Source organism: Dipodomys spectabilis, unplaced genomic scaffold (assembly GCF_019054845.1).
Source record: "Dipodomys spectabilis isolate Male_0828 unplaced genomic scaffold, ASM1905484v1 ptg000045l, whole genome shotgun sequence".
NCBI lineage: Eukaryota > Metazoa > Chordata > Mammalia > Rodentia > Heteromyidae > Dipodomys > Dipodomys spectabilis.
The window spans coordinates 4,664,700-4,689,333 of record NW_024870722.1 but is presented as its reverse complement, the minus strand read 5'-3'; the positions used below and the strand labels follow the sequence as shown (position 1 = coordinate 4,689,333).

General features: G+C 46.7%; 1 protein-coding gene across 1 annotated transcript in view; it reads left to right on the top strand.

Annotated features, from left to right (window-relative positions):
- Atxn1 (ataxin 1) overlaps positions 1-24,634 on the top strand; it is a 407,118-nt gene that overhangs the window by 372,846 nt on the left and 9,638 nt on the right. Inside the window, exon 9 of the mRNA XM_042678587.1 lies at positions 18,111-20,152. Coding sequence (XP_042534521.1) covers positions 18,272-20,152 — 1,881 coding nt within the window. The 5' untranslated portion in view covers positions 18,111-18,271. The remainder of the gene's footprint in view (positions 1-18,110; positions 20,153-24,634) is intronic.

The window sequence follows — 24,634 nt, the reverse complement described above, 5'->3', positions numbered from 1 at the left end:
TTGTTTTGCTATCCTACAAATGGTCTTATTTCATCTCACAGGAATCTCTTGAAAATGCATCACTGTCATTTAACATGTTACAGATAAGGAAATGGAGGCTCCTAGAGGTTAATTGTCACTGGGTTGGATGTGCTTTGTCCTCCAGGGGTCATGTGTCTGGGGCTTGCTGCTTCTCAGGTTGATGGTGTAGATATATAATGTGGCCCTTTAAGAGGCGGAGCCTAGTAGGAGGTCCTTAGGTCTTTGAGGGCCTTGCCTTGGAAGGAAGGCTGGTCCCCTGGGCTGACCTGTTATAAAAGCCTGCAGGATCCCTGAATCACTCTCTGGCTTCCTGTTTGGAGATGCAATCTCTTCCTCCCCTGTGTGTTCCCACCATGATGATGCCATCTGCCTGCACCAGAGAAAGGAACCAGTGAGGCTGCCTAATCTTGGACTTTCAGCCTTCAAAGCTATGAGCTAAGTGAACTTCTTTTCCTCAAAAGTAGCCTGCCTCAGGTATTTTATTATAGTAACTGCAAACTTGACTAATACATGTGTGTTCCAAGGCCACAGTGCTTGTAGAGAAAAGGAGCTTTGTGAACAGGAGGCCCGCTTCCTTGTCTTTGCATCATTTGTCCATTGAACATGTTATTGTCTGTTCAGATTACAGTCGTTCCCTGCTTCACATTAGCAGTCTTTGTTACCTTTCATTTACTATTATTAGAGCCTAAAATTTAGCTGGCATTTTCCTGTGTGTGTGTGTGTGTGTGTGTGTGTGTGTGTGTGTGTGTGTGTGTTTTATAATGCTATATAGCTTCTACTTAGGTTGTGGGGATTCCAAAGCAATAGAAAGGAAAAGGATGGATATAATTTATAATAGGTAATTATGTCTAATCAGTACACAGTTTGCTCTGTGTTCAAAGAAGTCAGATCGCTTCTATTTATATCCCAGGAATAAATACCACCAACCATACAGATGAATTTCAAACTTAAAATGTGAGCCCCGTTGAATGTTGTTTGAAGACAAATAGAGCGGACCAATCACGGATGAAGCTTTAGTCCATTTCTGGGGGTTGGAGGGCACAAATCAATGCCTTCGCATGGAGTGCTTTCTGGAAGATGATTTCTGAGAGTTGGTAAGCTTTCTGAACTGATGAGACTTGAGGTACCTCGTTAAGAGAAAGGAGGCAGCAAATCTTCAAATTCTGGATTGTTCCATCCAGAATGTTCTGGATGCTGACTGACGCATGGGCTACGTGATATTACCTTGGAAGAACTCAAGTGGGAGGGGGGCTTTTTTTAATTTAGATAAAAATAGGATCTAAATAAAGCCCTTGGGAGGAGCTCCTTTCTCACAAAATAGTCCTCACAGCAGACAGTTATTCAGAGGTCTTGCAGTCTTTTCTCCCTGTTCTAAGAAGTCTCTTCTGGTGGGTGAACTTACAGCATGTCTAAAGCTACACACAGGTATGATTTCCACGTCAAGATGAAGAAACCAAGGCATAGAAGTTAACTAACTTGTGGCTAAAGGCCCCAGGATTCCAACCCAGGCAGTCTAGATGTCAGACTCTTCACTCAGCCTCACAGATGATAGAGGTTTGATGCTTAAATGCAGTTCATCTTCAGAAGCAACCTGTTTTATTTCTGGTACAACATAGCCTGCATGCTAGGCTTTGCTTTGCCCGTATAAATCTCATTAAAAAAAAAAAAACCTTCATGAAATAGGGCTTATCCTATTATCCCCACTTTCTGTGGGATCACAAAAATCCACTGCCATGCCTGGCCTCAAACCCTAGTCTTCCAGATGTCTTCCACAAGAGTATCTGGGATTACAAGTATGAGACACCTTACCCAGCCATTACCTCCACTTTCTCAAAGAGGAGCTCAAAGCGCACAAAGTTGAATAATGTTCCCAAAGTCATCAATTACTCACCACCAGAAGCCTGACCCTTAACCCTGATCTCAGAGAACACCAAAGCATCAAGGGACATCAAAGGACATTGTATACATCAAGTGTCCTATGTCCTAAATCAAAGGACATTGTACCACCAAGTGTCCTATGTCCTAAATGTAAGGATCAAGAAAAGCATTCCTTCTCCCTAATCTTTGGCCAGCTGAGGTTTATAACCTCTCATATCTGAGGAGTCTTTGTGGAGGTCTCCTTCATGCCAGATCCTCCATCTAAAAAATAAATTACACTGGGTGCTGGTGATTCACACATATAACCCTAGCATCTCAGATGGCTACAATCCAAGGATCTTGGTATGAAGCCAGCCTGGACAGCAAAGTCCAGAAGCATTCATCTCCAGTTAACCACCAAAAAACTGCAAGTAGAGCTTTGGCTCAAATGGTAGAGCCCCAGTCTTGAGCTACAAAAGCTCAAAGATAGCACTCAGGCTCTTGAGTTCAAGCTCCAGTCCCAGTCCAAAGAATAAATGAATAAGAAATAAGAAATAAACTACACAGTGTCAAACTCTTCTGACATGCCCTGTGTGTGATGGGCAGTGGAGTAAGCCTGCTTCTGAAAGTACTGACGTTCATCCAAGAGAATGTAAAAGTGTTTGTGGTTGTTGAATGACTACTTAAGTTAATGATGTTAAGTTTGGCAATCAAATGCTGAAGGCTCCTGGCAACTCATTCAGTGTCCTGAAAGTTCATGGGCTTGCTGGGGCGGTGGGGGGGTGGGGGGGAGGGCTGGGAGCCCTGGGAGGTACCACTGTCATTACTCAGCTGTTTGATTGAAAACAGCTGCAGGTAGCAAATCAGCCCATTGTCCTTTTTGCTGGTGATGGGGACAACTTGGGCTCCTTTGTGAGCAACCTCACTCTGAAATAAACCAAGGTAGAAAGTAGGTTTCCTGCAGCCTGGCTTATCAAAATGGACCATTCATCTTCTGAGGGTCAGGACTCAGTCATCCATTCATGGAGTATGAGTCATACCCCTGATGTTAAAACAAACATTTATTTCAGAGGGAATTCTTAACTCTTGGCCTATTTTTACAGCTAGCATTTCTTATCCAATCAAGTTCCTACACTTGATTTTAGGCTGGTTTCAATTAAAGCGTTTTCTTAGTGTGTGTGTGTGTGTGTGTGTGTGTGTGTGTGTGTGTGTGTGTACATATAGATATAGATATAGATATAGATATATTCCAGGAAATCTAAAAACTACTGAAGCATTTCCTTGAGATGGATGATGGATTGTAGGCAGTGTTCCCACAGTGTTGAATAACTGCATGTGAACTTTAGAGGTCTTCCCTCTCAGCCACTTCTCATTGTGTAGACCTGCACTTCCTTGTTTGATGAGTCTCAAGGGTTAATCTCATAGGACAGCTTATGCTGGAAATGGAATCTCCAGATCCAAGCCCAGATTTTTCACGCCTGTGTGCACAGCATTTGAAGTCCTTCCATTGTGAGTTCAAGTTTTGATCTGACACCATCACATCATGTTCAAACATCTAGTAAGCAACTTATAAGAAAGATCAACTGTGTTGGACAGACACAGGAAAAGACCAGTGCCAGGCAGAGAGGGGACAGTCATGCCAGAATATCCAAGGGACTTGGCCTTCAGCCTGCACAAGTCGGTGGGAAGTTTTACAGTGTCATGAACAAGGTGGGAAAGCAAAATGGCAGGCAGTGACAGAAATGGCTCTGCTGAGATTTTAGGGATGACTACAGAAGGAAGTAGAGCAGCCAGGAGACCTACTGTGGGTAAAGGCATGGGGGTAGAGAAAGCTCATTGTTTGTAGTGTGTGTGTGTGTGTGTGTGTGTGTGTGTGTGTGTGTGGTAGGCATGCATGCACCCACACAAAGCTATGAAACAGGATGGATGGTAAAGTTCTACAAAGGCAAAGTGTGAGATATGGAACTGAGAGACCAGAGGTAGGACAGAAAAGTGGTTCTCTGTCATCAGCAGGCCAGCAGCATCTGATCCTCTGATGACATAAGAGCCACGGGTGAGAAGGCAGGTGACAACCCACAGGAGTTTGGTATGAGTGTCAGATGCTCTGATAGAGCTGGGGGACATCTATCCCCAAAGGCCTCGAAGAACAGCAGTGTGCCGGGTACATGCACAGCTTTCTCTGTGCTCGGGGGCAACTATGTGCGCAAAGAGCCAAAGAGCCACGGGCTCCAGCCTTGTCTTCTACTTACTTTGTTGCTGTGTTCATATCCAGTAGCTGATTAGGTCAGTTCTGCTCAGTGAACTGGCAATTCAACCCCTCAGCCATTTAACTGAGGGATTATCTGCTACCCCGCCCAAGACACCAACACTTTCAACACTGTACTCAGAAAATTAGCATATCCATTGCTTCTTACATGGGTGCCATCTCAAAGCCTGTGGATAGCTCTTTCTTATGGGCCTCTGGCTCAGGTCACATTACAGTGAAAAGTCCATACCCCCCTCTTCACAAGACACCATTTGGGAGTGAGCAAACTTAAGTCTAAGTCTCTGGTATAATCTTTGGTTCTCGAAGCATTCTTATCCCTAAGCCTGATGATTCTTGTTTATTTTGGTGGTTTTTGGTTTTTTTTTTTGGGGGGGGGTCCAGTTGTGGGGCCTGAACTCTGGGCCTGGGCGCTGTCCCTCAGCTCTTCAGCTCAAGGCTAGCGCTCTACCACTTGAGCCACAGCGCCACTTCCAGCTTTTTTCTTTTTTGCTTATGTGGTGCTGAGGAATCGAACCCAGGGCCTCAGGCATGCAAGGCAAGCGCTCTACCACTGAGCCACCTTCCCAGCCCCTCTTGTTTATTTTGTGCATTGTGTGGCCTACCTCAACGTCCCCGTCTTCAGCTGTACATTTATTGGCTAAATTACAATGTCAGAGTTCTCACAAGAACTGCTTTCCCATCTGACAAAAACCACCCTTGGTGTGAAAGGATACATAGAACTTGCTGGAAACCATTACACAGAGGCTTGTTACCAGGAAAACATGGGTATACAACACTGCCAGACAGAGGAGGATTCTGGGATGGACCTCATTTTTGTCCTGAGAAGGCACAGTGTTACATCTAGCCTTCATGTTAATGATAAATTTGCAGGAAGGCTCACCTGAGCCTCATAGAGAAGGAATCTGTTGTTCAATCATGCTCTATGCTCAAGGCTGACCTGTAGTGTTCAGATGTTTCTTGAGGTCAGGCAAATTCTTTTCGCCTTTAGTTCCTCAGAGATGGAAACTGAGGTTATAAGGCTCAAAGCCTCCAGGCAAATAAACACCCCTAGATGCAAGCTATTCCAGAGGTCTCACCACCCAGGAGGAGAGGACAAAGGCTAGCTTGTGCTTAGGTGAGTTGACTTTGACTACACATTTGAAACCTACTGCACAATCCGAGCACTGGAACCCAGCATGGTGATTCGAGTGAGCCAAGAGTTTCATTGTGTTTCTGTCATCTATTGCCCTGTGATTTTGGACACATGATTTACACTGGTCTTTGAGATGTAATCGTCACATCCTGACTGTGTGAAAAATATCACCATCCTGGCACAAAGTAAGCAGTAAGGACATCTCATGGCCATGGTGCCTGGGGAACACGGACCACAGCAACTCTCAGATACTTTGCAATCAAGAAAATGCCTGAATGATACAGGGTCGCTCTGTGTTCATTTGTTTCTGTGCTACTATCACAAAATGCCTGAGACTGGGAAGTTTATATGTAATCGAAGTTTATTTGGCTCATGGAAGGCTACATAGTTCAAGATCAAGAGGATGAGTCTCTGAGGACCCTCTTACTGAGCTGTGCCATGGTAGAGGGTGGAAGGGCGGAGAGCAGGCATGTTCAGGAAAGGAATCAGGGCACACTCCTCCCTTTACCAGAACCCTCATCCGCCATCACTAACCCACTCCTGCTCAGCAGCATGAATCACCCAACTCTCAACTCTGTTGCACTGGGGCATAAGTTTCCAACGTAGGAACATTTAAAACTGTAGCACCTGGAAACTACCAAGCCAGCAGAGAAGGGAAGCCAGCCTATGACTGCTCTTGGAGTGTCAGTTTATGAATCCTCTGGAAATTTCAGCTTTCCTTTCACCCAGCCACGTGAAAAGTGATGAATGCTTTCAAACATCCCCAGTTGCAAAAGGACATCTTTTTTTTTCTATTTTTTTTAGTGTGAAAATACTGTACAGAGGGGTTACAATTACATGGGCAAGATAATGAGTACATTTCTTATCAAGCATTGTAGCCTCCTCCTTTGTTTCCCTTTCGTATCCCTTCCCATCTTCCCCCCACCCCCCCACCCAATCCTCTCCCCCCCCCCACCAAAGTTGTAAAATTCATTTTCGACATAACGACTTGTACATCTCATTGTTGCAATAGGTCCACCTGTATCCCTATTTAAACCATTTGTTTTTCCCCTTCCCCTCCACAAATTATACCGACATCAAATACAGTGAAAGCAGGGGTTATACTGTGGGGGAGGAACATACAAAGCAACAAAGAAATAATCTTATAAATGTGTTAGAAACAATCGCATGAAAGAAAAAAAAATTGAATACATATCTTAGGGTTCATTTCCCTTACATCACCTTATCTGACCTTTTCTGCTTGACTCAGACATATACTAGCTATTGCAAATAAGGAAAACCATGGGACCTATGTTTCTTTGGGCCTGGCTTACTTCACTTAATATAATTTTTTCCAAGCCTTTCCATTTCCTAACAAATGGGACAATGTCATTCTTTCTGATGGAGGCATAGAATTCCATTGTGTATATATACCACATTTTCTTGATCCATTCATCTACTGAGGGGCATCTGGGTTGGTTCCATATCTTAGCTATAGTAAATAATGCTGCAGTAAACATAATTGTGCTGGTAGCTTTAGTGTGGTCTTGTTTGTAAACATTTGAGTAAATGCCCAAAAGTGGGATTGCTGGGTCATAGGGGAGCTCTATGTGGAGTCTTTTGAGGAACCTCCATACTGCTTCCCAAAGTGGTTGAACAAGTTTACACTCCCACCAACAATGCAGTAAGGTTCCCTTCTGTCCACATCCTCTCCAGCATCTGTTGTTATTAGAGTTCTTGATTATAGCCATTGTAACTGGAGTGAGGTGGTATCTCAATGCTGTTTTGATTTGCATTTCTTTTATGGCTAAGGTGGTTGAGCATTTCTTCATGTGTCTATTGGCCATCGAAAAAGGACATCTTCTAAATACAATAAAGGTTTTCTTATTCTCTGTTGATTGATTTGTCTTATCACCCTGAAAACCGGCCCCCTAGTGGCCAGTAGAAGCCAGTGCAGTGTCCTTGAATTGTGGCTGGTCCTCTGCTTTGTGTAGTAAAGCTCTGGGAGTGAACAGTAGCTGGCAGCCATCCCAGTGGGATGGGGAGAGAAGATGGCACTTCCCTGCCATGCCTCTGTGAATTACCCATCCAGAAAGTATTGTAGAGAAGCTGGCAGGATGGAACTAGGGACTATCAGACTTAACCCTGTCCAAGAAATGCCAAGTGGGGGGCGGGGAGGGGGGGGGTTAGCATCTGACTTTCCCGTGTATTCTATCTGTATGTGCAATTACTTTCAAGACTTTGGATGTGAATGGGAGCCTGTTGGGTACTGTCATAAATACAGTCTATCAGACAGAGAAAGAGAATACATTCTCAGACACGCATGGTAACCCCTTTTGAGCAAATCATAGATATGAGGGATAAACCAGATGTGTGAAGGATAGTTTGAAGCTGACATATTTGATTTCATCATGGGACTGGCTGTGAGGAACAATGGAAAAATGTGGTGATTGCTTGGAAATTACCAGGGTACATCACCTGGTAATTGTATTCATGATGGTGACCGTTTATTGAGTGTATATAGTATGGCAGCCTTGCACATAGGAGTCCCTCTCCATTTTTAGATAGAGTAATGAGAATATTATACATTATTGAAATACTCATCTCCTGAAGCTGCTGTACACACCTAATTTTGAGTAAAATTAAAATTACATTAAAAGGTAAATAAAGAGGTGAGATCGACAGTTAAACAGCTCGGTGATCTTTTATTGTCCATAGTAGCAATAACCTTAATATAATGTCTTCCTGTCATCATTCGTTATAAGGTTACTGTTTAATACAAATATTCTTAATGTATCAATGGCTATGAGTGCTTTGTGCATTATGCAATGGGATTTGTCACTGTGTAGATAAGGGTATTTTTTGTGCCGGTACTGGAGCTTGAACCTAGGGCCTCTTGCTTGACTTTTTCACTCAAGGCTGGTGCTCTACCACTTGAGCCACACCTCCACTTCTGGCTTTTTGCTAGTTAATTGGAGATAAGAGTCTCGTGGATTTACCTGCTCAGGTTGACTTCAAATCAGCCTCCTGAGTAGCTAGGATTGCAGGCATGAGTCACTGGCCCCCAGCTTGTGTAAGGACATTTAACCAACAGTTGGGAGTTACAGGTTCCCACCCTGCCAACACTGATTGTGACCAACTTTGCTACCTTGGCCAGTCCTTCCCACGGCAATCTTGGGGCCGAAGTCTGGAGGAAACAATTTATGCCAGTCCAGGGTAAGAACCTCTTAAGTCTAGGTGTTTCCCCTCCCCCACTCCAGAGCTCCATCACTGTTCCCAACCTGTGGCCAAAGAGAAAAGCCAGCCATCCGGGCGCCTAGGGAAGCTGTTCTAGGAGGTACACTTGAAAGCAGAAAGGTATTTGCTTTTGAACCGAACCAGGAAAGGTCTTGACAGAAAGGCATTTCCAGCTTTTCTTAAAAACTCCAGCTTCAAACCCTGCTGGACAATTCGCCTGGGACCGGTTTGGATCCAGCTGGCGATTTTTCCTATCTTAAGCCTTTCCAGGAATTGGAGCTCAGGCAGGCAGCCAGAGGATCCTGGGGCTCAGCCACAGCAGCCACGTGCTCCCAGGGAGTGGGAGTGGCTTGTGGGGATCCCACAGCCAGTTGTAGGTGGGGCCAGGCCCACCCTCCCATGATCACAGACAGGTACCATAGGCCCCTGGTCATGGGACAGCTGTCCTGCTGTTTCCAGGGGAGGCAAAACCCACCCCCAAACACTATCACAATGTGAACTAGGCTGGTACTAGCAGGAACCAAGAATGTAAAGAAAGCTTTGTCACAGGCTTGTGTAAAGGCGATCTCTCTCTCTCTCTCTCTCTCTCTCTCTCTCTCTCTCTCTCTCTGTCTCTCTGTCTCTCTCTGTCTCTCTGTCTCTCTCTCTGTCTCTGTCTCTGTCTCTCTCTCTGTCTCTCTCTCTCTGTCTCTCTCTCTCTCTCTCTCTCTCTCTCTCTCTCTCGTGCTGATAGGTAGCAGCCAATAAGAAGCCTTCCCCCACTGAAGGCCAAGGAATAGGGCAGCTGTGCCACTTGCCAAGAATGGGCATCTAGCAGACCAGGCAGCTAGTGTGTCTTGGTGAATTCCTCAGGCTGGACTTGACTGTCTTTAGTCAGAGGAACAATTCACCCTAGACATACACAGCTGCCCAAAGCCAGTGTCCATCCAAATGGGACTTGTTATTTGGACAGATTGCCCAAAAACTACTGCAAATATACAGGGCCAGAAAAAAACTATTCCTGATATCTGTTGTGTCCATGTGTCTCATAAGCTTGCATGCATGTGTGTGTGTGTGTGTGTGTGTGTGTGTGTGTGTGTGTGTGTGTGTGTGTGTGTACACATGCACGCCAGCTAGTACTTAGGGCTTCATGCTCTTGCTTGGCTTTTTCCATTGAAGACTGCGCTCTACCACTTGGGTCATATCTCCTCTTCTTGCTTTTTGCTGGATAATTGGAGATGAGTCTCTTCAATTTGTCCGCTAGGGCTAGCTTTGAACGGGTCCTCAGATCTCAGACTCCTGAGTAGCTAGGATTACAGTGGCCACCCAGTGCCCAGCTTGTGAGGTATCTATTCTCCTGCATTTCTCTGACCTCGAGAACCTCAGCTGATGTCCTCCAAGGCAAGGCCTGTTCACTGGGCACCAGTGCCACCACCAGCCATGGGCTGAAGGGAGCCTGAGCAGACTGCAGACTTGAACTTGCTTTTTATGAGACTAGACAGAGAAAGAGCTCATTTGGAAGGTGTGTGAGTACTAATAGTTCTCTGGTTCTCATCTCTGCAGCACTGCTGGGACCTGGATCATAGTTTAGTGGGTGTCCCTAAGCTTGACTGAGGAGCCCCAGCTTGTAGGGTAAAGGCTGGGCTCTCTTCCTGCCCCTGACAATGAGTGTCACCCCCGGATATAGGCATCATACAGAGTGTCATAGCAGTCATCATACAGTGCATTCCCTCTCCCACTCCAGGTGCTTGTTCCTTGTGCATTTTATGGAAAATTTAAAGGCAGCTCTCTGCCATTACCTTCACTCAGGGAGATCCTTCCCAGCCCATCCTGTATCATGGAGAGGCAGAACAAGGAACCAATCTCTAGTGCTTGTGCCAGCCTCCATCTCATTCACCTCTGCATCATCCTTGGTGTCACCATTGAAAAACATCCCTGTTCACAGAAGTGTTTGCATGAGGTGATTGACGGGGAGTAGATCAATTAGTGGAAAGTCTGTATCTGGTCCTGCGGGATGCCACCATGAATAACCACAGTCCTAGAGGCGTAGGATGACAGAATCACATCCTCTTCTACCTTTGCGATTTTTCCTTGTCTCATCCAGCTTCTGTAGCGTCCAGATGTTCCTCTGTTTGGAACAGGATTACTTGATTCCACATGGCTTTCTCCTTTGGGTGGCACAGTCTTCTCTCTCTCTCTCTCTCTCTCTCTCTCTCTCTCTCTCTCTCTCTCTCTCTCTCTCTCCTCTCTCTCTCTCTCTCTCTCTCTCTCTCTCTCTCTCTCTCTCTCTCTCTCTCTCTCTCTCTCTCTCTCTCTCTCTCTCTGTTGTTATTGAATCTAAGGCCCACCTGGATAATAAACCAGGCTGATCCCGACTTGCATCTGTGAAGATCCTCTTTGCAAATAGATGTTTTTACAAGATGCAGGTGGAGACAACTTTTGGGGTTTTAGCATTTGGTTTTATTGATGATAATAAATGAACTCATGTACTATTTATCATTTATATCCTCCAGCACTTGTGGAGTCTTTCTAATCCAGATTATAAATTGTCTACTCTGCCTCTCCTCATTATTTATTTGTGTTGGTACCAGGGCATGAACTTAGGGCTTCACGCTTGCTCGGCTCATAGGCTCACAACTAGAGCTCTACCACTTGAGCCACACCTCCAGTACTGCTTTGTGCTGGTTCATGGGAGATGACGTCTCTCAGACTCTTCTTCCTAAAGCTGCTTTCATTCCTTAGTCTTTTGGGTCTCAGCTTTTAGGGTAGCTAGGATTGCCAGCATACCCACCAGCATCAACATAGTCTCTTCCTGTCCTGTGTTGGCCACTCAGCCAGAGATCACTTCACCCTGGACCTGCTCCATTGATTATTGTCCCTCGATATCAGTGGCTCATGAACAGTATAGTTCCTTATTCTGAATATTTTCTCTCTTTTTCATTTTTGGAGGTATTAGGCCTCATGCTACTAGACAGGTGCTTTACCACTAGATCCTCACCGCCAGCCCTTGTTTTGCATGGGCTGTAATCCTCATGCTTTGCTTCTTCTCTGTGTCATTGGGTGTGTAACACTGTACCCAGCCAGGCTGGCTGTGATACACAATTGCCCCCCCCCCTCCACTATCTCTGCCTTCGAAGTAGCTAAGATCACAGATTTAGCCATCACATTTGGCTGAAGTTTGCATTTTTAAAATAAAGTTTATTACTCCAACCATTTGAGCATCTTGCCAAACTGTTGGTACTTATTGAGGGTATAGTTAAATAATACCTCACTCTTTCATTTAAATCACTCTTTAAGCCAGCTCTCTCCAAGCCTAGTAACGGCCTAATTTGAGCTAAAGAAACCAAGGGTACGCATTTATTTTTGTTCTCATTGATCTTAATTTTCTTGATTCTATGTCATCCCTTCCAGCCTCTGAGGATTTGTCTGAACCTTAGCATTGTAATCACTTCTTCCAACCTTCTATTACCTCTAAATATGATAACCAAATATTAATAAGACGTTGAAGAGAACTAAAAATAGAATGGTGGCCTGCCATTTACTTCATGCTGACATTGAACAATTAAGGCCTGCTGTATATCCTAGAGACAGAGTGCTTGATGAATAAAAATGTGACCCATTCCCTTTGAAGCAGGCTTGGTTGGTCAGCCATGAAGGCATCTAATTATGGCTTGTCATCTAACACATCTTTCTTCACCTGGGATACTCCTAGGCTGTCATGTTTGGGCTTATTTTTCATGATTAACCAAAATGCAGCACCTTCTGTCAGCATGACATGCAGTTCTTTCACTCTAGAGATAAAAGGGGAAGGATGTGTTGGCAAGCCAGGACTTCTAGAATCCTCACCCTGTCCAGGTGGCCTCTGCTATTCTACTGTTCCATCTCCTGAAGGGTCTCATCATTTCACCATAGAGTGTGAATATACCGTCTCTAAAATGCTTGGGGCTCTGGATTCTTTTTTATTTTGGAATATTGGCACATATTATAATGAGATAGCTTAGGAACGAGACCCTCGTCTAAACACAGGATTCATTTCTATTTCATATACACCTTATGCACCCCGGCCTAAAGGTCATTTCATGCAACCATTTTAGTGTCCCCTGGATACTCACACTGCAACCTGAGGGTCACGTGTGGAATTTTCCACTTGTGATGTCATCTCAGCATTCACAAAATTGGAGGTTGGGGATTTCCCCATTAGGGAAGCTCAGCAGATGGTCTGCCTCTCCTCCTTCTAGCTAAAGATGCAGCCACACTTCCTGTTCATGCAACAGACTAGGCATTGGGCACAGAGCAGTGCAGTCTACTTACAATATGCTTTATGTATTGGATTTTAGAAGCATCTTGGATTCCAAGCAATTAGTTGTTCTTCACAGGACCTGGATGCAGAAAACCATGATCTCAGCTCATTTTCTTATCGCTCCTCAGTCTGAAAATTATAGCATGACAGTCATGAAAATTATAGCACAGATACAAGTATGAGGTTTCTTTGGTTAAATGTCTTCCTTCTTTTGGGACAGGATTGAATCATGTATCAAATTTATAGTATGCTCATAGTTATTTTTAAGCCAGGAAAAAAATGGAACCTTTGTCATAGAGCACTTGGGGTGAAGGACCCCCAAAGTGAACAGCTGACACTTACTTGAATAATAAGCTCTTTGTTTACAAGGCTCCCCTCAATTGTCCATTAATATGCAGCACCAGTTTGATTACCCAATCTCCTCTGTTAGAAAGAAACTAGAGATGTTTCGTTTGCTTGAGTTGAGGGGTACACACTTTCACCTTATACCTGAATTTATCACGTGTAAGTGGAGATCTGGTAAAATGCAGGTTGCAAAGCAGGAGTTCTTGCATTTGCAGCAAGACCCTGGAATGCTGGAGTTACTGCTCTGAGGATCACACTTGGACGAGCAAGGCCTCCCTTATGCTACTGAGCTAAATATGAAAATACTGTTAGAGAGGTCAGTCTGAATATAGATGCTGCACTTATAAATTCATAAATGCCTAAAATGAGTGTATTCAGAGCAGTGATTGCCAGGCAACCCACAGGTAGTAAACCCTGAGTAAATGTGTCTTCATTCCTTTCTTAACCCTCCTCCTGCTTTCCCTTTCCCAATAATAATGTTTAAACAGTGATCTGCATGTATGGCTCTCTGGTAGCTTAGCATTTATATTATTGTGAATGACCCCCATGCGTGCACTCAGAAATAAACTCCAAGGACCTCCAGGTGGCAGCACACAATGACTATTTCCTGCAACTAGGAAGAGACCCTAAAAGCACAAATCCAATTCACCTTTAAAAAAAAAATTATGGGGCTGGGAAGGTGGCTCAGTAGTAGAGCGCTTGCCTTGCATGCCTGAGGCCCTGGGTTTGATTCCTCAGCATCACATAAGCAAAAAGAAAAAAAAGCCGGAAGTGGCGCTGTGGCTCAAGTGGTAGAGTGCTAGCCTTGAGCTGAAGAGCTGAGGGACAGCGCCCAGGCCCAGAGTTCAGGCCTTACGACTGGACTCCCCCCCCCCAAAAAAAATTATTTTGCCTTTGTCTTTCCCTTCATTTCCCTACCTCTTCTGGCTTCATAAATTACCTCCCTTTTGAGCCCACAAATAAGCACTCATAGTGCCCCATCAGATTTGGTGGCATGTTATGGCACCCCCTGGTGGTCATTGACAATAAAACAAGCTCCACTTCCTAGGGGCATATTTCTCCCTTGAAGGAACATGTAGATAGTACAGCTACTATAGCAGAGAAAGGATACATCGTCTAGAATTAGATATCCCTGTCTACTTCATGCTCTGCACTGGTAAATATACCTTCTGAGTGTAGGACAACACTGGGCATATTGATACATGCCTGTATTTGTCTGTGCATGCCACTACTCGGGAGACTGAGGTAAGAGGATCACTTGAGCCCAAGAGTTCAGGGCCATCCTGTGACAACATTGTGAGATACTGTCCCTTTAAAAGTATTTAAAATTGTAAGCTTGGTGTAAACCAAGCCTGTAATCCCAACACTAGGAGAGACTCAGAGAGGAGGATCTGAAATTCACCTGAGCTACATAATAGGATTCCATTTCAATAAAACCCAAAAACATAGACAGACAAACAGACAGACAGATAGATAGATAGATTTTTTTAATTTAAAAATGAGTTTTCAAGGAGGATAAGTTGAGATCTGTATCAGCTTGGCACCCTAGCTTCGTATGCTAATCATCCTATCCTTGATTTACCCCTGGGATTTCCTGGGAAAAGTGCTGTTTATCAATGGATAACTTCAGAAGAATAAATTTAATTTGTGAAATCAGACATGTTTTGTGGTGGTTCATTAGCAGAAGCCCTGCTCTGTTAGCATTCAAGGCAAACTGAAGCCAGTGTCTTCCCCCAAATAAGCCATATAAATAAAAACTGCACTTCTGAGAACCAAGTCAGCATTCTTTTCCAAATTTACTAGAGCTGAGTTCTTAAAAGTACCTTCAGAGGAGTTTTCTAGTTTTGTATATTGTGCATTCACGTGTGCCGGCAGTTTTACATTTGCATTGCTAATGGACCTCTTCTGGAATGTGTTTGACATTTTACTTGGCTTTGAAAGGACTTTTATGCTGGTGCTTTTGCTTCCCAAGAGCTGTCTAGAGCTAATTAACCTATTCCCTCACTGGCTAGGCCTACTATATGCAAATGTTCTCATTTCAGATTCTGACATATCACTCTTGCGTGAGCATCCCTAATGAAATCCTGTGGGGTTTTCACTGGATCAAAGCTACTATGAGTGCCAGCAGGGGGCGCACACCACAGTTCTGTGAGTAGATCTCAGCAAAGAATGTTAGGAAAAAGCCCGTGAGATTTTACCAGTCCCCTTTTTCTTTTCTTTTTCTTTTTCCATTAAGTAGTTGTACAAAGGCGATCCAACTTCAAGTACAATGCATCTTGATCAATGTCAACTGGTTTCCATCATTACGGTCTTTTTCTAAAGACTGACTCTTGAAATCCAAAGAAAAATAGTCATCATTAGTACTTTTCAAACAGCCAAGGACAACGTTGATGCTTTCGTAGTTTAATTTCATTTTGCCCTTGTAACTGATTTGTAAGTATTGGATATAAATCATGAGGTGTACTTTTGGTTTTAATTTTGTTTTAATAGAAGGGGCTGTGCAATATTTTCTTCAGCAATATTTTGTTTTTGTGCCAGAACTGGCACTGGGCTTGCACTCAGGGCCTAGGTGCTGTTTCTCAGATTTTCACTCAAGACTAGCACTCTACCACTTGAACCACAGCTCATCTTCTGGCTCTTTGGTGGTTAGATGGAGATAGGAGACTCATGGGCTTCCCAGCCAGGCTGGCTTTGAACCATGATTCTCAGATCTCAGCTTCCTGTGTAGCTAGGAGTATAGGCCTACGCCACCTATGGCTAGCGAGTAATACCATTTAACGTCTTTTTTACTTTATGTTTGTATCCCACTTTTAAAGAGCCTCTTTTATCCTCTTGTGATGTGAGAACTCCTATGACTAGGATGTCCTTTGGTATTCAGACACCACATTTCTAAACCTTGGCCTTCCTATATACCTGGTCAAAACCATGAAAAAGGGCTGCCTTTTCTGTTGTCACTTGTCAGTTCATTGTATCTGTAGACATTGGAGCCAACCCATCAAGGACCGTTACGTCACTCCCATTCCCTTTGTAAGTTCCAGGTTGCATTGGGAGAGTACACCTGGAGAGGAGAGATTCGGGATTGGGTAGTGCAGACATGAGGAGTGGAGGAGAAAGCAGGACTGGGCTGCAGTAGGCATCTCACTGCTACCGCAGCATAGTTGATGACTGAGTGCTAAAGGTGGCTGCTTTCTAGTGTTTGTTTTCAAATCAGATCATGGAAAAGAGAAATGCCAAAACTGAGGGTCTGCAATTCGCAAAGTCCAGTTTCCATAGCTCATGTCACAAGGCGTTACTCTTGTCTGCACCTGTTGCTCCAGAGAGTGCTCACATTACTGGTAGCTAAACATGGTTCCTTTTGGTCCTGTTGAGTTATGTCTCCTGCCAGGTGGGTAGTACCACACACACACTGCCTAGATGGCTAGGATTCAGTGGTCACTAACTTGGAGTCCAGAAGCCCTGAGATGGAGGTTCCCAATCCATACGATCTGAGATAGATACAACCAAGTCTGATTTGTTTGAATGTGGTTTCATCTCTGTTAGTGAAGAGTTGGCCCTTTCTGAGGAGAAAGGGATAGGATGGTATAAAGAGAAACTTTAAAGATAAAATGGAAGAAAGGGGGCTGGGAATGTGGCTCAGTGGTAGAGTGCTTGCCTAGCATGCATGAAGCCCTGGGTTCAATTCCTCAGGACCACATATACAGAAAAAGCCAGAAGTGGTGCTGTGGCTCAAGTGGTAGAGTGCTAGTCTTGAGCAAAAGAAGCTCAGAAACAGTGCCCAGACCCTGAGTTCAAGCCCAGGACTGGCAAAAAAAAAAAAAAAAAGGAAGAAAGTAGGAGACAAAACATGTGTGGAATCCACACTAAGGAAACTTTCAATACATGAGCCCTACCTACTATATTTATTAAATAAGGTAGTTGTACAAAGTGGTTTCAGCTCAACATATCAGTTCATAAGAATAATGCATCTTGATCAACTTCCTTCATATTGTATTTTTAAGTCTATAACCCAAGGTATTTCTAACCACTCCAGAAATTTTTATTCTGTTACCATCTGAGATGGATGTTCTTGGAGTATTTGTACTTGTAATTATTCTGAAATTTGTAGAGAATGGTATTATTATGGACTTCCTCCTCTAAGGTGGGGTATGTCTGTGGGGTGGGGTCAGTGGGAGGAATTCCCATAGGTCCAATATGGCCCCAGAGCTAGCTGTAATATTGGAGTATTGCTGTGATGCTCTTTCTGTTCTTAACTTACTCCTTCCCACAGCATGATTTTGAAGACAGGATCCAACTGGCCTTTACTGACGTCATTTGAAAGTGTCATTTGATTTATCCCCGTGGGTAAAAAAAAAAAAAAAAATGATGAGGACGGCCGGATACTGGTGGCTTACACCTGTAATCCTAGCTACTCGGGTAGCTGAGATCTGAGAACCAAGGTTCAAAGCCAGAAAAGTTTATGAGACTCTTATCTTCAAGAGTGGAGCCATGGCTCAAGTAGTAGAGTGCCATCCTTGAGCAAAATAAGCTAAGGGACAGTACCTAGGTCTTGAGTTCAAGTCCCAGTAACGGTACATTAAAAAAATGAGGATATAGGGTACCACCGTGTCTGAAAAAGAATTATGTATCAGGTATCCTCCAAGAGCAAGACAGAGGGACCAAGAAGAGATCGTAAGGGCATCTAGGGGGAATTGTTAACTCCCTAAAAGTTTCTGTGCTTTGAAGTCGTGACTTGCTCAGTTTCCTCCTCTGTTCTTCCCAACCTGCTAACTCAGCAGAGTTCATATTGCCCAGGTGGGGGGCCTTGGAATGCACACTGATTGCAAGGGCTTAGGCAAAATCCTGCCAAGAATGGGGTTCTTTTCCCCCACCAAAGCTGACATTTTTATTCCTTCCCCCCCCACTCTTGTCTTCCCTTTCTCTTCTCCTTCCTTGTCCCCTCCGGCCTCTGGCCCCCCCGGCCCCCCCTCCCCTTGCCTCCACGGCCCCTTTCTCAGGATCCGGAGCTGCCGCTGGCCCAGTGCGCCCTGGAGGAGATGATTCCTCATGAAGAACCTGGGTCCCCTACAGCCATCCAATGTGACCTTCCGTGTATCAGACTGAAATCCCAGCTCGCGCCACAGTGAAAGCAGCCACCGTGGAGGGGGGACGGCGAAAAATGAAATCCAACCAGGAGCGGAGCAATGAATGCCTGCCTCCCAAGAAGCGCGAGATCCCCGCCACCAGCCGGCCCTCGGAGGAGAAGGTCACCGCCCCGCCCAGCGACAACCACCGGGCGGACGGCCCGGTGGCGGCGGCGGCCGCGTGGCTCCCCGGCCACCCCCCGGGCAGCCGGGGCCCTGGGGGAGGGCGGCACGGGCCGGTGGGGCCGTCCACCGAGCTTGGTTTACAACAGGGAATAGGTTTACACAAAGCACTGTCCACCGGGCTGGACTACTCCCCGCCCAGTGCTCCCAGGTCGGTCCCCTCGGCCACCACGCTGCCCGCGGCCTACCCTCCGCCGCAGTCGGGGACCCCGGTGTCTCCGGTGCAGTACGCCCACCTGCCGCACACCTTCCAGTTCATGGGCTCCTCCCAGTACAGCGGACCCTACGCCGGCTTTCTCCCTTCACAGTTGATCTCCCCCTCGGCCAACCCCGTCACCAGTACGGTGGCCACGGCCGGGGGCGCCACCACTCCATCCCAGCGCTCCCAGCTGGAGGCCTATTCCACTCTGCTGGCCAACGTGGGCGGTCTGAGCCAGGCCGCTGGGCACAAGATCGAGCCGCAGCAGCAGCCGCCGCCGCCGCCGCCGCCGCAGCACCTGGGCAGGACCCCCGGGCTCCTCACCCCGGGGTCCCCTCCGCCCACCCCGCAGAACCAGTACGTGCACATCTCCAGCTCTCCGCAGAGCGCCGGGCGCACGGCCTCGCCGCCGGCCATCCCCGTCCACCTGCACGCGCACCAGGCCATGATCCCACACACGCTCACCCTGGGCCCGTCGTCCCAGGTGGTGGTGCAGTACGGCGGCGGCGACCCCGGCGGCCACCACTTCGTCCCCCGTGAGCCCAGCAAGAAAGACGGAGGCAGCAGCAGCAGGCTGCCGCAGGCCAAGGAGGTGTTGAATGGGGAGATGGAGAAGGGCCGGCGGTACGGGGCGCCCGCCTCTGCCGACCTGGGATTGGGCAAGGCGGGCAGCAAATCGCTCCCGCACCCTTACGAGCCCAGGCACGTGGTGGTCCACCCCAGCCCCGCCGACTACAGCAGTCGAGATCCACCCGGGGTCCGCGCGTCCGTCATGGTCCTCCCCAACAGCAGCAGCACGCCCGCATCCGACCTGGAGGCCCAGCAGGCCGCGGCGCATCGCGAGGCCTCCCCGTCCGCCCTCAACGACAAGAGCGGCCTGCACCTCGGGAAGGCCGGCCACCACCACCGGTCCTACGCGTTGTCCCCCCACACGGTCATCCAGACCACACACAGTGCTTCAGAGCCTCTCCCCGTGGGACTGCCGGCCACCGCCTTCTACGCGGGCACTCAGCCCCCGGTCATCGGCTACCTGAGCGGCCAGCAGCAGGCGATCACCTACGCAGGCAGCCTGCCCCAGCACCTGGTGATCCCTGGCACCCAGCCCTTACTCATCCCAGTGGGCAGTCCGGATATGGACACCCCGGGGGCAGCCTCTGCCATCGTCACCACGTCGCCTCAGTTCGTCACCACCGCCCTGCCCAAGAGTGACAACTTTAACCCCGAGGCCCTGGTCACCCAGGCTGCCTACCCAGCCATGGTCCAGGCTCAGATCCACCTACCCGTGGTCCAGTCGGTGGCCTCGCCCGCCGCGGTGCCGCCCACGCTGCCACCCTACTTCATGAAAGGCTCCATCATCCAGCTGGCCAACGGGGAGCTGAAGAAGGTGGAGGACCTGAAGACGGAAGACTTCATCCAGAGCGCGGAGATAAGCAACGAGCTGAAGATCGACTCGAGCACGGTGGAGAGGATCGAGGACAGCCACAGCCCCGGGGTGGCCGTGATACAGTTCGCTGTCGGGGAGCATCGGGCACAGGTAGGCTGCACGCGGCTGGCACAGGTAGTGGAGGGGAGGGAGGGAGGCTGCCCCTGCTGGCAAGATGACTTGATTGTTGGTGTGATGCAGGATGAAGTGTGGCCCCATTGGACATACTTTTTGTCGGCCATGGGGTTGGAATCTCTGGGCCTGGGCGCTCTCCCTCAGCTTTTTGGTTCAAGGCTAGCACTCTACCACTTGAGCCACAGTACCACTTCCGGTTTCCTGGTGGTTTATTGGAGATTAGAGTCTCACAGTCTTTACTGCCCGGGCTGGCTTTGAACCATAATCCTCAGATCTCAGCCCTCTGAGTACCTAGGATTACAGGTGTGCACCACTGGTGCCTGACCCAGACCTTTTCCCAGCCTAGGGTCTCTAGGAAAATCCAGCCCTACTTGTGTTTCACCAAGGCCACCTTTGTAAGGAATGAATCTGTGTGTCTAGACGGGTCTGCGTTTCCTCTAGAACTTTTTCCGCTCAGTGTCAGTTGTTTGGTCTTCTCATTGGTGAGATGGAGCCCACCCTTGCACCCACAGAGTAAATTGTTGAACTTCAGTAGCCAAATTAAAAATTGGATTGGAAGCATTCCAGCAAAGGTTGTCACCATGATATACCCATCTTCTCAAATCTAGGTATAGACTGCCTAAACAGTTGACAACGCACTGGGCCTGAACCATACCTCCTTCCACCCCTGCCCACCATGGCAAGTCCCAGTGTGCACTGCAGGAGTGGTGGAGAGAAGGCCAGGTAGCTTGGGGGGACAAGTTACTTGGCCTCTTTGATCTGTCCTTTCTCTCATCTCTCAAACAGGTACCATAATCTTTTAGGGGCCTCTTCTGGTCTTTTATTCTTTGCTTTTCCATCTTCTAGAACAGATTATAAAATGTATTGGCATCAGCTAATCAAGCAAAAAAAGGAGCACTTGGAGAAGTCTTTACTGACCTTTCTTGAGTGATCCTCAGATCTCAGACACTTGAATAGCTAGAATCACAGTCTTAAGCCACTAGAGCCTAGAACTTCTTTTTTTTTTTTCCCCATCCTGGGGCTTGAACTCGGCCTGGGCACTGTCATTGAGCCAACTCTTTGTATTCACAGCTAGTGCTCTACCACTTGAGCCACAGAGCCACTTCCTGCTCTTTTTGAGTAGTTTATTGGAGATAAGAGTCTTACAGACTTTCCTAGCTGGGCTGGCTTCAAACTGTGATCCTCAGAGCTCAGCCTCCTGAGTAGCTAGGATTACAGGCATGAACCACCAGTGCCTGGCCAGCACTGGGACTAAATTTCTAATTGCTATTGTGGAAGATGCCCCAGAGCTCTCTCCAGTGATACTCCAGGTGAGGTGGAGAAAAATGATTTCACGTGTTTACTCCTGTGTCGGTGGCTTTGCAGTACACAGCATGGCTCTACATTGGCAGAACAATTTGCCTTCCTGTTCTTTCCATGCGAGTTTTTGTTTTGTTTTGTTGGCTTGGGGGAGGGATAATAGGAAAAGTAATAGGAAGGTGTTTCCCATTGTGGCAAACCCCTTCCTTCCTTTTCAGGTGGAGGGTAAGTAGCACACTCAGAGTTGCTGCCCCCTTTATGCTGTGGCTCTGGCTGAAAGCCCTAAAGGCTAAAAGATTGTTTCCCTTGGACCTTCCCAAGTAACATTCTCCAGGAACAACTTCTTGACTGGAAAGTCCTGGGACTCCCAGGCAATTGGCCTCAACAGGAACCAATGGGACTAGAGAAAGAAACAGTGACATCACACCATGGCCTTAGGTCATAAGCAAATTAGCTAAAGGGAAAACACTGGGGCTGAAGCCAAAAAGGACCCAAGTCTGCATGTATCTTTCACTACAGGCCAGCACCGGGTCCTAGACTTACATTTACTTAATTCCATGCTTCAATGTAGGATGCAGAGAGAGGTTTGCTTCCAAAAAACTAATCCTAAGACTTCACCCTCTAAAAAGGGATTATAGAAGGAGTGGCAGTCTATTAAAAACTGCTAGGAAGGCTGATCATTTGCAGGAGGAGCACAATAAAACGCCCCTTGCGTGACCAAGAAACACCACTATCTGCATTTCTGACAAGTGTTTCTGGCAGGAGCTGAAGATGAATGAGGGATGGAGGGATGGCTTGGTGGGTGCTTCTCCAGAGCATCCAGTGAGAGCTCATGAGCTCCCCCTGTCTGCAAAGAATTGGATAGCAATATGCCAACCCTGAGAGCCTGGGCCCAAGGCACCCTATCTCCCTCAAGCTCTTGTCTTTCCTGTCCTTCTATCTTAAGTCCCTGAGGCTCAGCTTTTCTGAGGACCACGTGTCTGTAAAGGGTTCTGGGCTGACTGTTTCCTTTGGCTGCTGCTTTCCTGAATGTCGAGCTCCACATGATGTTAAGGTCGTCTGTTAAGACTGCCTCTTTTATGACTTAATGGCTGCTTAATAGGGCCCTGTTCTCCTCGCTGTCCTGGCGTGGGCATGATGTGTGCGCGTATGGCAAGGCAGAATGATGTCCTTACTGTGTGTCTGCCCGTGGCTTTGCTTCCATTCCACTCATTTTGAGTTTGACTGCGGTGGACTGAGTCACTGATAGTAGCTTCTATCTTGAATGGATGAGCTGGGGCCTAAAAATAGCCAAGGCACAAATAAGCCCATCCAGTCCCTCTGCTGCCAAAGCACGCTCACCGGCAGCATTCACCGTGCAAGGCTAGGGGAACATGCATCCTGACCAATCAGAAGCCAGAGTCGGTCAGCACCCTGAATGCACACGTGTGCACTGGGAGCTGCACTCCAGTTGTTGGGAATCAACTTCCTATCCATTCTCACACCAGAGACAATCCCCTAAAGAAACCAAATCAACCCGTGCTTTTGTTCCTGAATCTGTGTACCCTCTGCCCCTCTCATGCACAGAAAACCAGGTCTGCATGCCTGTAATACCAACTATTTGAAGATCACTTGAGCCCAGGAGTTTGAGACCAATATGAGCAACAGAGCAAAACCCCATCAGGGGGGGAAAAAAGGAAGGTGACCAGATGCTGGTGGGTCATGTCTGCAGCCAGGTACTGGTAGTTCACATCTGTAATCAGGGTTCAAAGCCAGCCTGGGCAGGGCAGTCCATGAGATTCCTATCTCCAATTAAACACACATACATAGACACACAAGCTGGAAGTGGAGGTATGGATGAAATGGTAGAGCACCAACCTGAGCAAAGAATGCTAAGGGACGGTACCCAAGCTGTGAATTCAAGCCCCAAGACTGGCACCAGTGTTATCTTTGCTTTTTTTTAAAGTAGACTTTCATGTTTAATGTCATTTTACATTTATAAAACATTGAACACAAATTAGAGTTCCTGCAGTTTCCTCCATTATGAAAACTTTGGTATAATGTGTGTCCCAATCAATGAGTTAGCACCGCTACATTGTGGTTAACTAAACACCATCATTTAACCTGGTAGGTTTACTCTGTGGTACCTTCTGTGAGTTTTGTTGTTTTGGGGAGGTAGAGCTGAAGTTTGAACTCAGGGTCTCCAGGGCCTGGTACTTGCTAGGCAGGCACTCTACCACTTGAACCTCTCTGCCAGTGCTCTTTGTGTTGTTTATTTTTAAGATATGGTCTCGCTTTTTGTCTCACTAGCCCAGAACGTGATCCTCCTATTTGTTTCCCCAAGTTGCTGGGATGACAGGTACCCATTACTACCATGCCTAGTCCTTGTGCTTTGCCCTTAGCTTTGGATGACAGGTTCACACTGCTGCACCCAGCCACTGGTCAAGATGAAGTCTCTCAAACTTTTTTCCTGGGCTGGCTTTGAACTGTGTTCCCTTGATCTCCATCAAGTAGCTCATGTCACAGACTGGAGCCATCACAATGGACCACATCTGTGAGTTTTGATAAACATGTGATTCCTTGCACAACCAGCATTCCACAGTCATCTTGAATAGTTTTACCACCATAAAAATCTATTATGTCTCACATGCCCCCAACCCCATGACACATACAATCTCATGCCTTAAATCCCTAGCAACCACCAGTCTTTTTTACCTAGATTTTTTGCCTTTTTTCTAGAATGTTAATTGTTGGAGTGACATAGGATGTAGCCTTTTTCTTAGACTGGCTTTTTCACTTAGTATTATGCATTTTAAGTTTCTCTGTCTTTTTCTTTCCATGATACCTTCTTCTTTTCAATGCTGATTTGTGTGTGTGTATACATACATACATACCCATGCGTATATGTGCATGCACTACTATTTGGGGTGTAAGGGGCTCATGCTCTTACTCTGTTTTTTTGTTCAAGGCTGGTTCTCTGCCACACCAGCTTTTTGCTGGTTAATTGGAGATAAACATCTGTTAGATTTGGCTGCCCGGGCTAGCTCTGAACCATGAGCCTCAAATCTCAGCCTCCTGAGTAGCTAGTACTATAGGTGTGAGCTGCCGCCACCTGACTAATGCTGGTTGTTCTATACTGATGTTGTCCTGTAAGGCACATATTTTAAGACCTCTGGACAA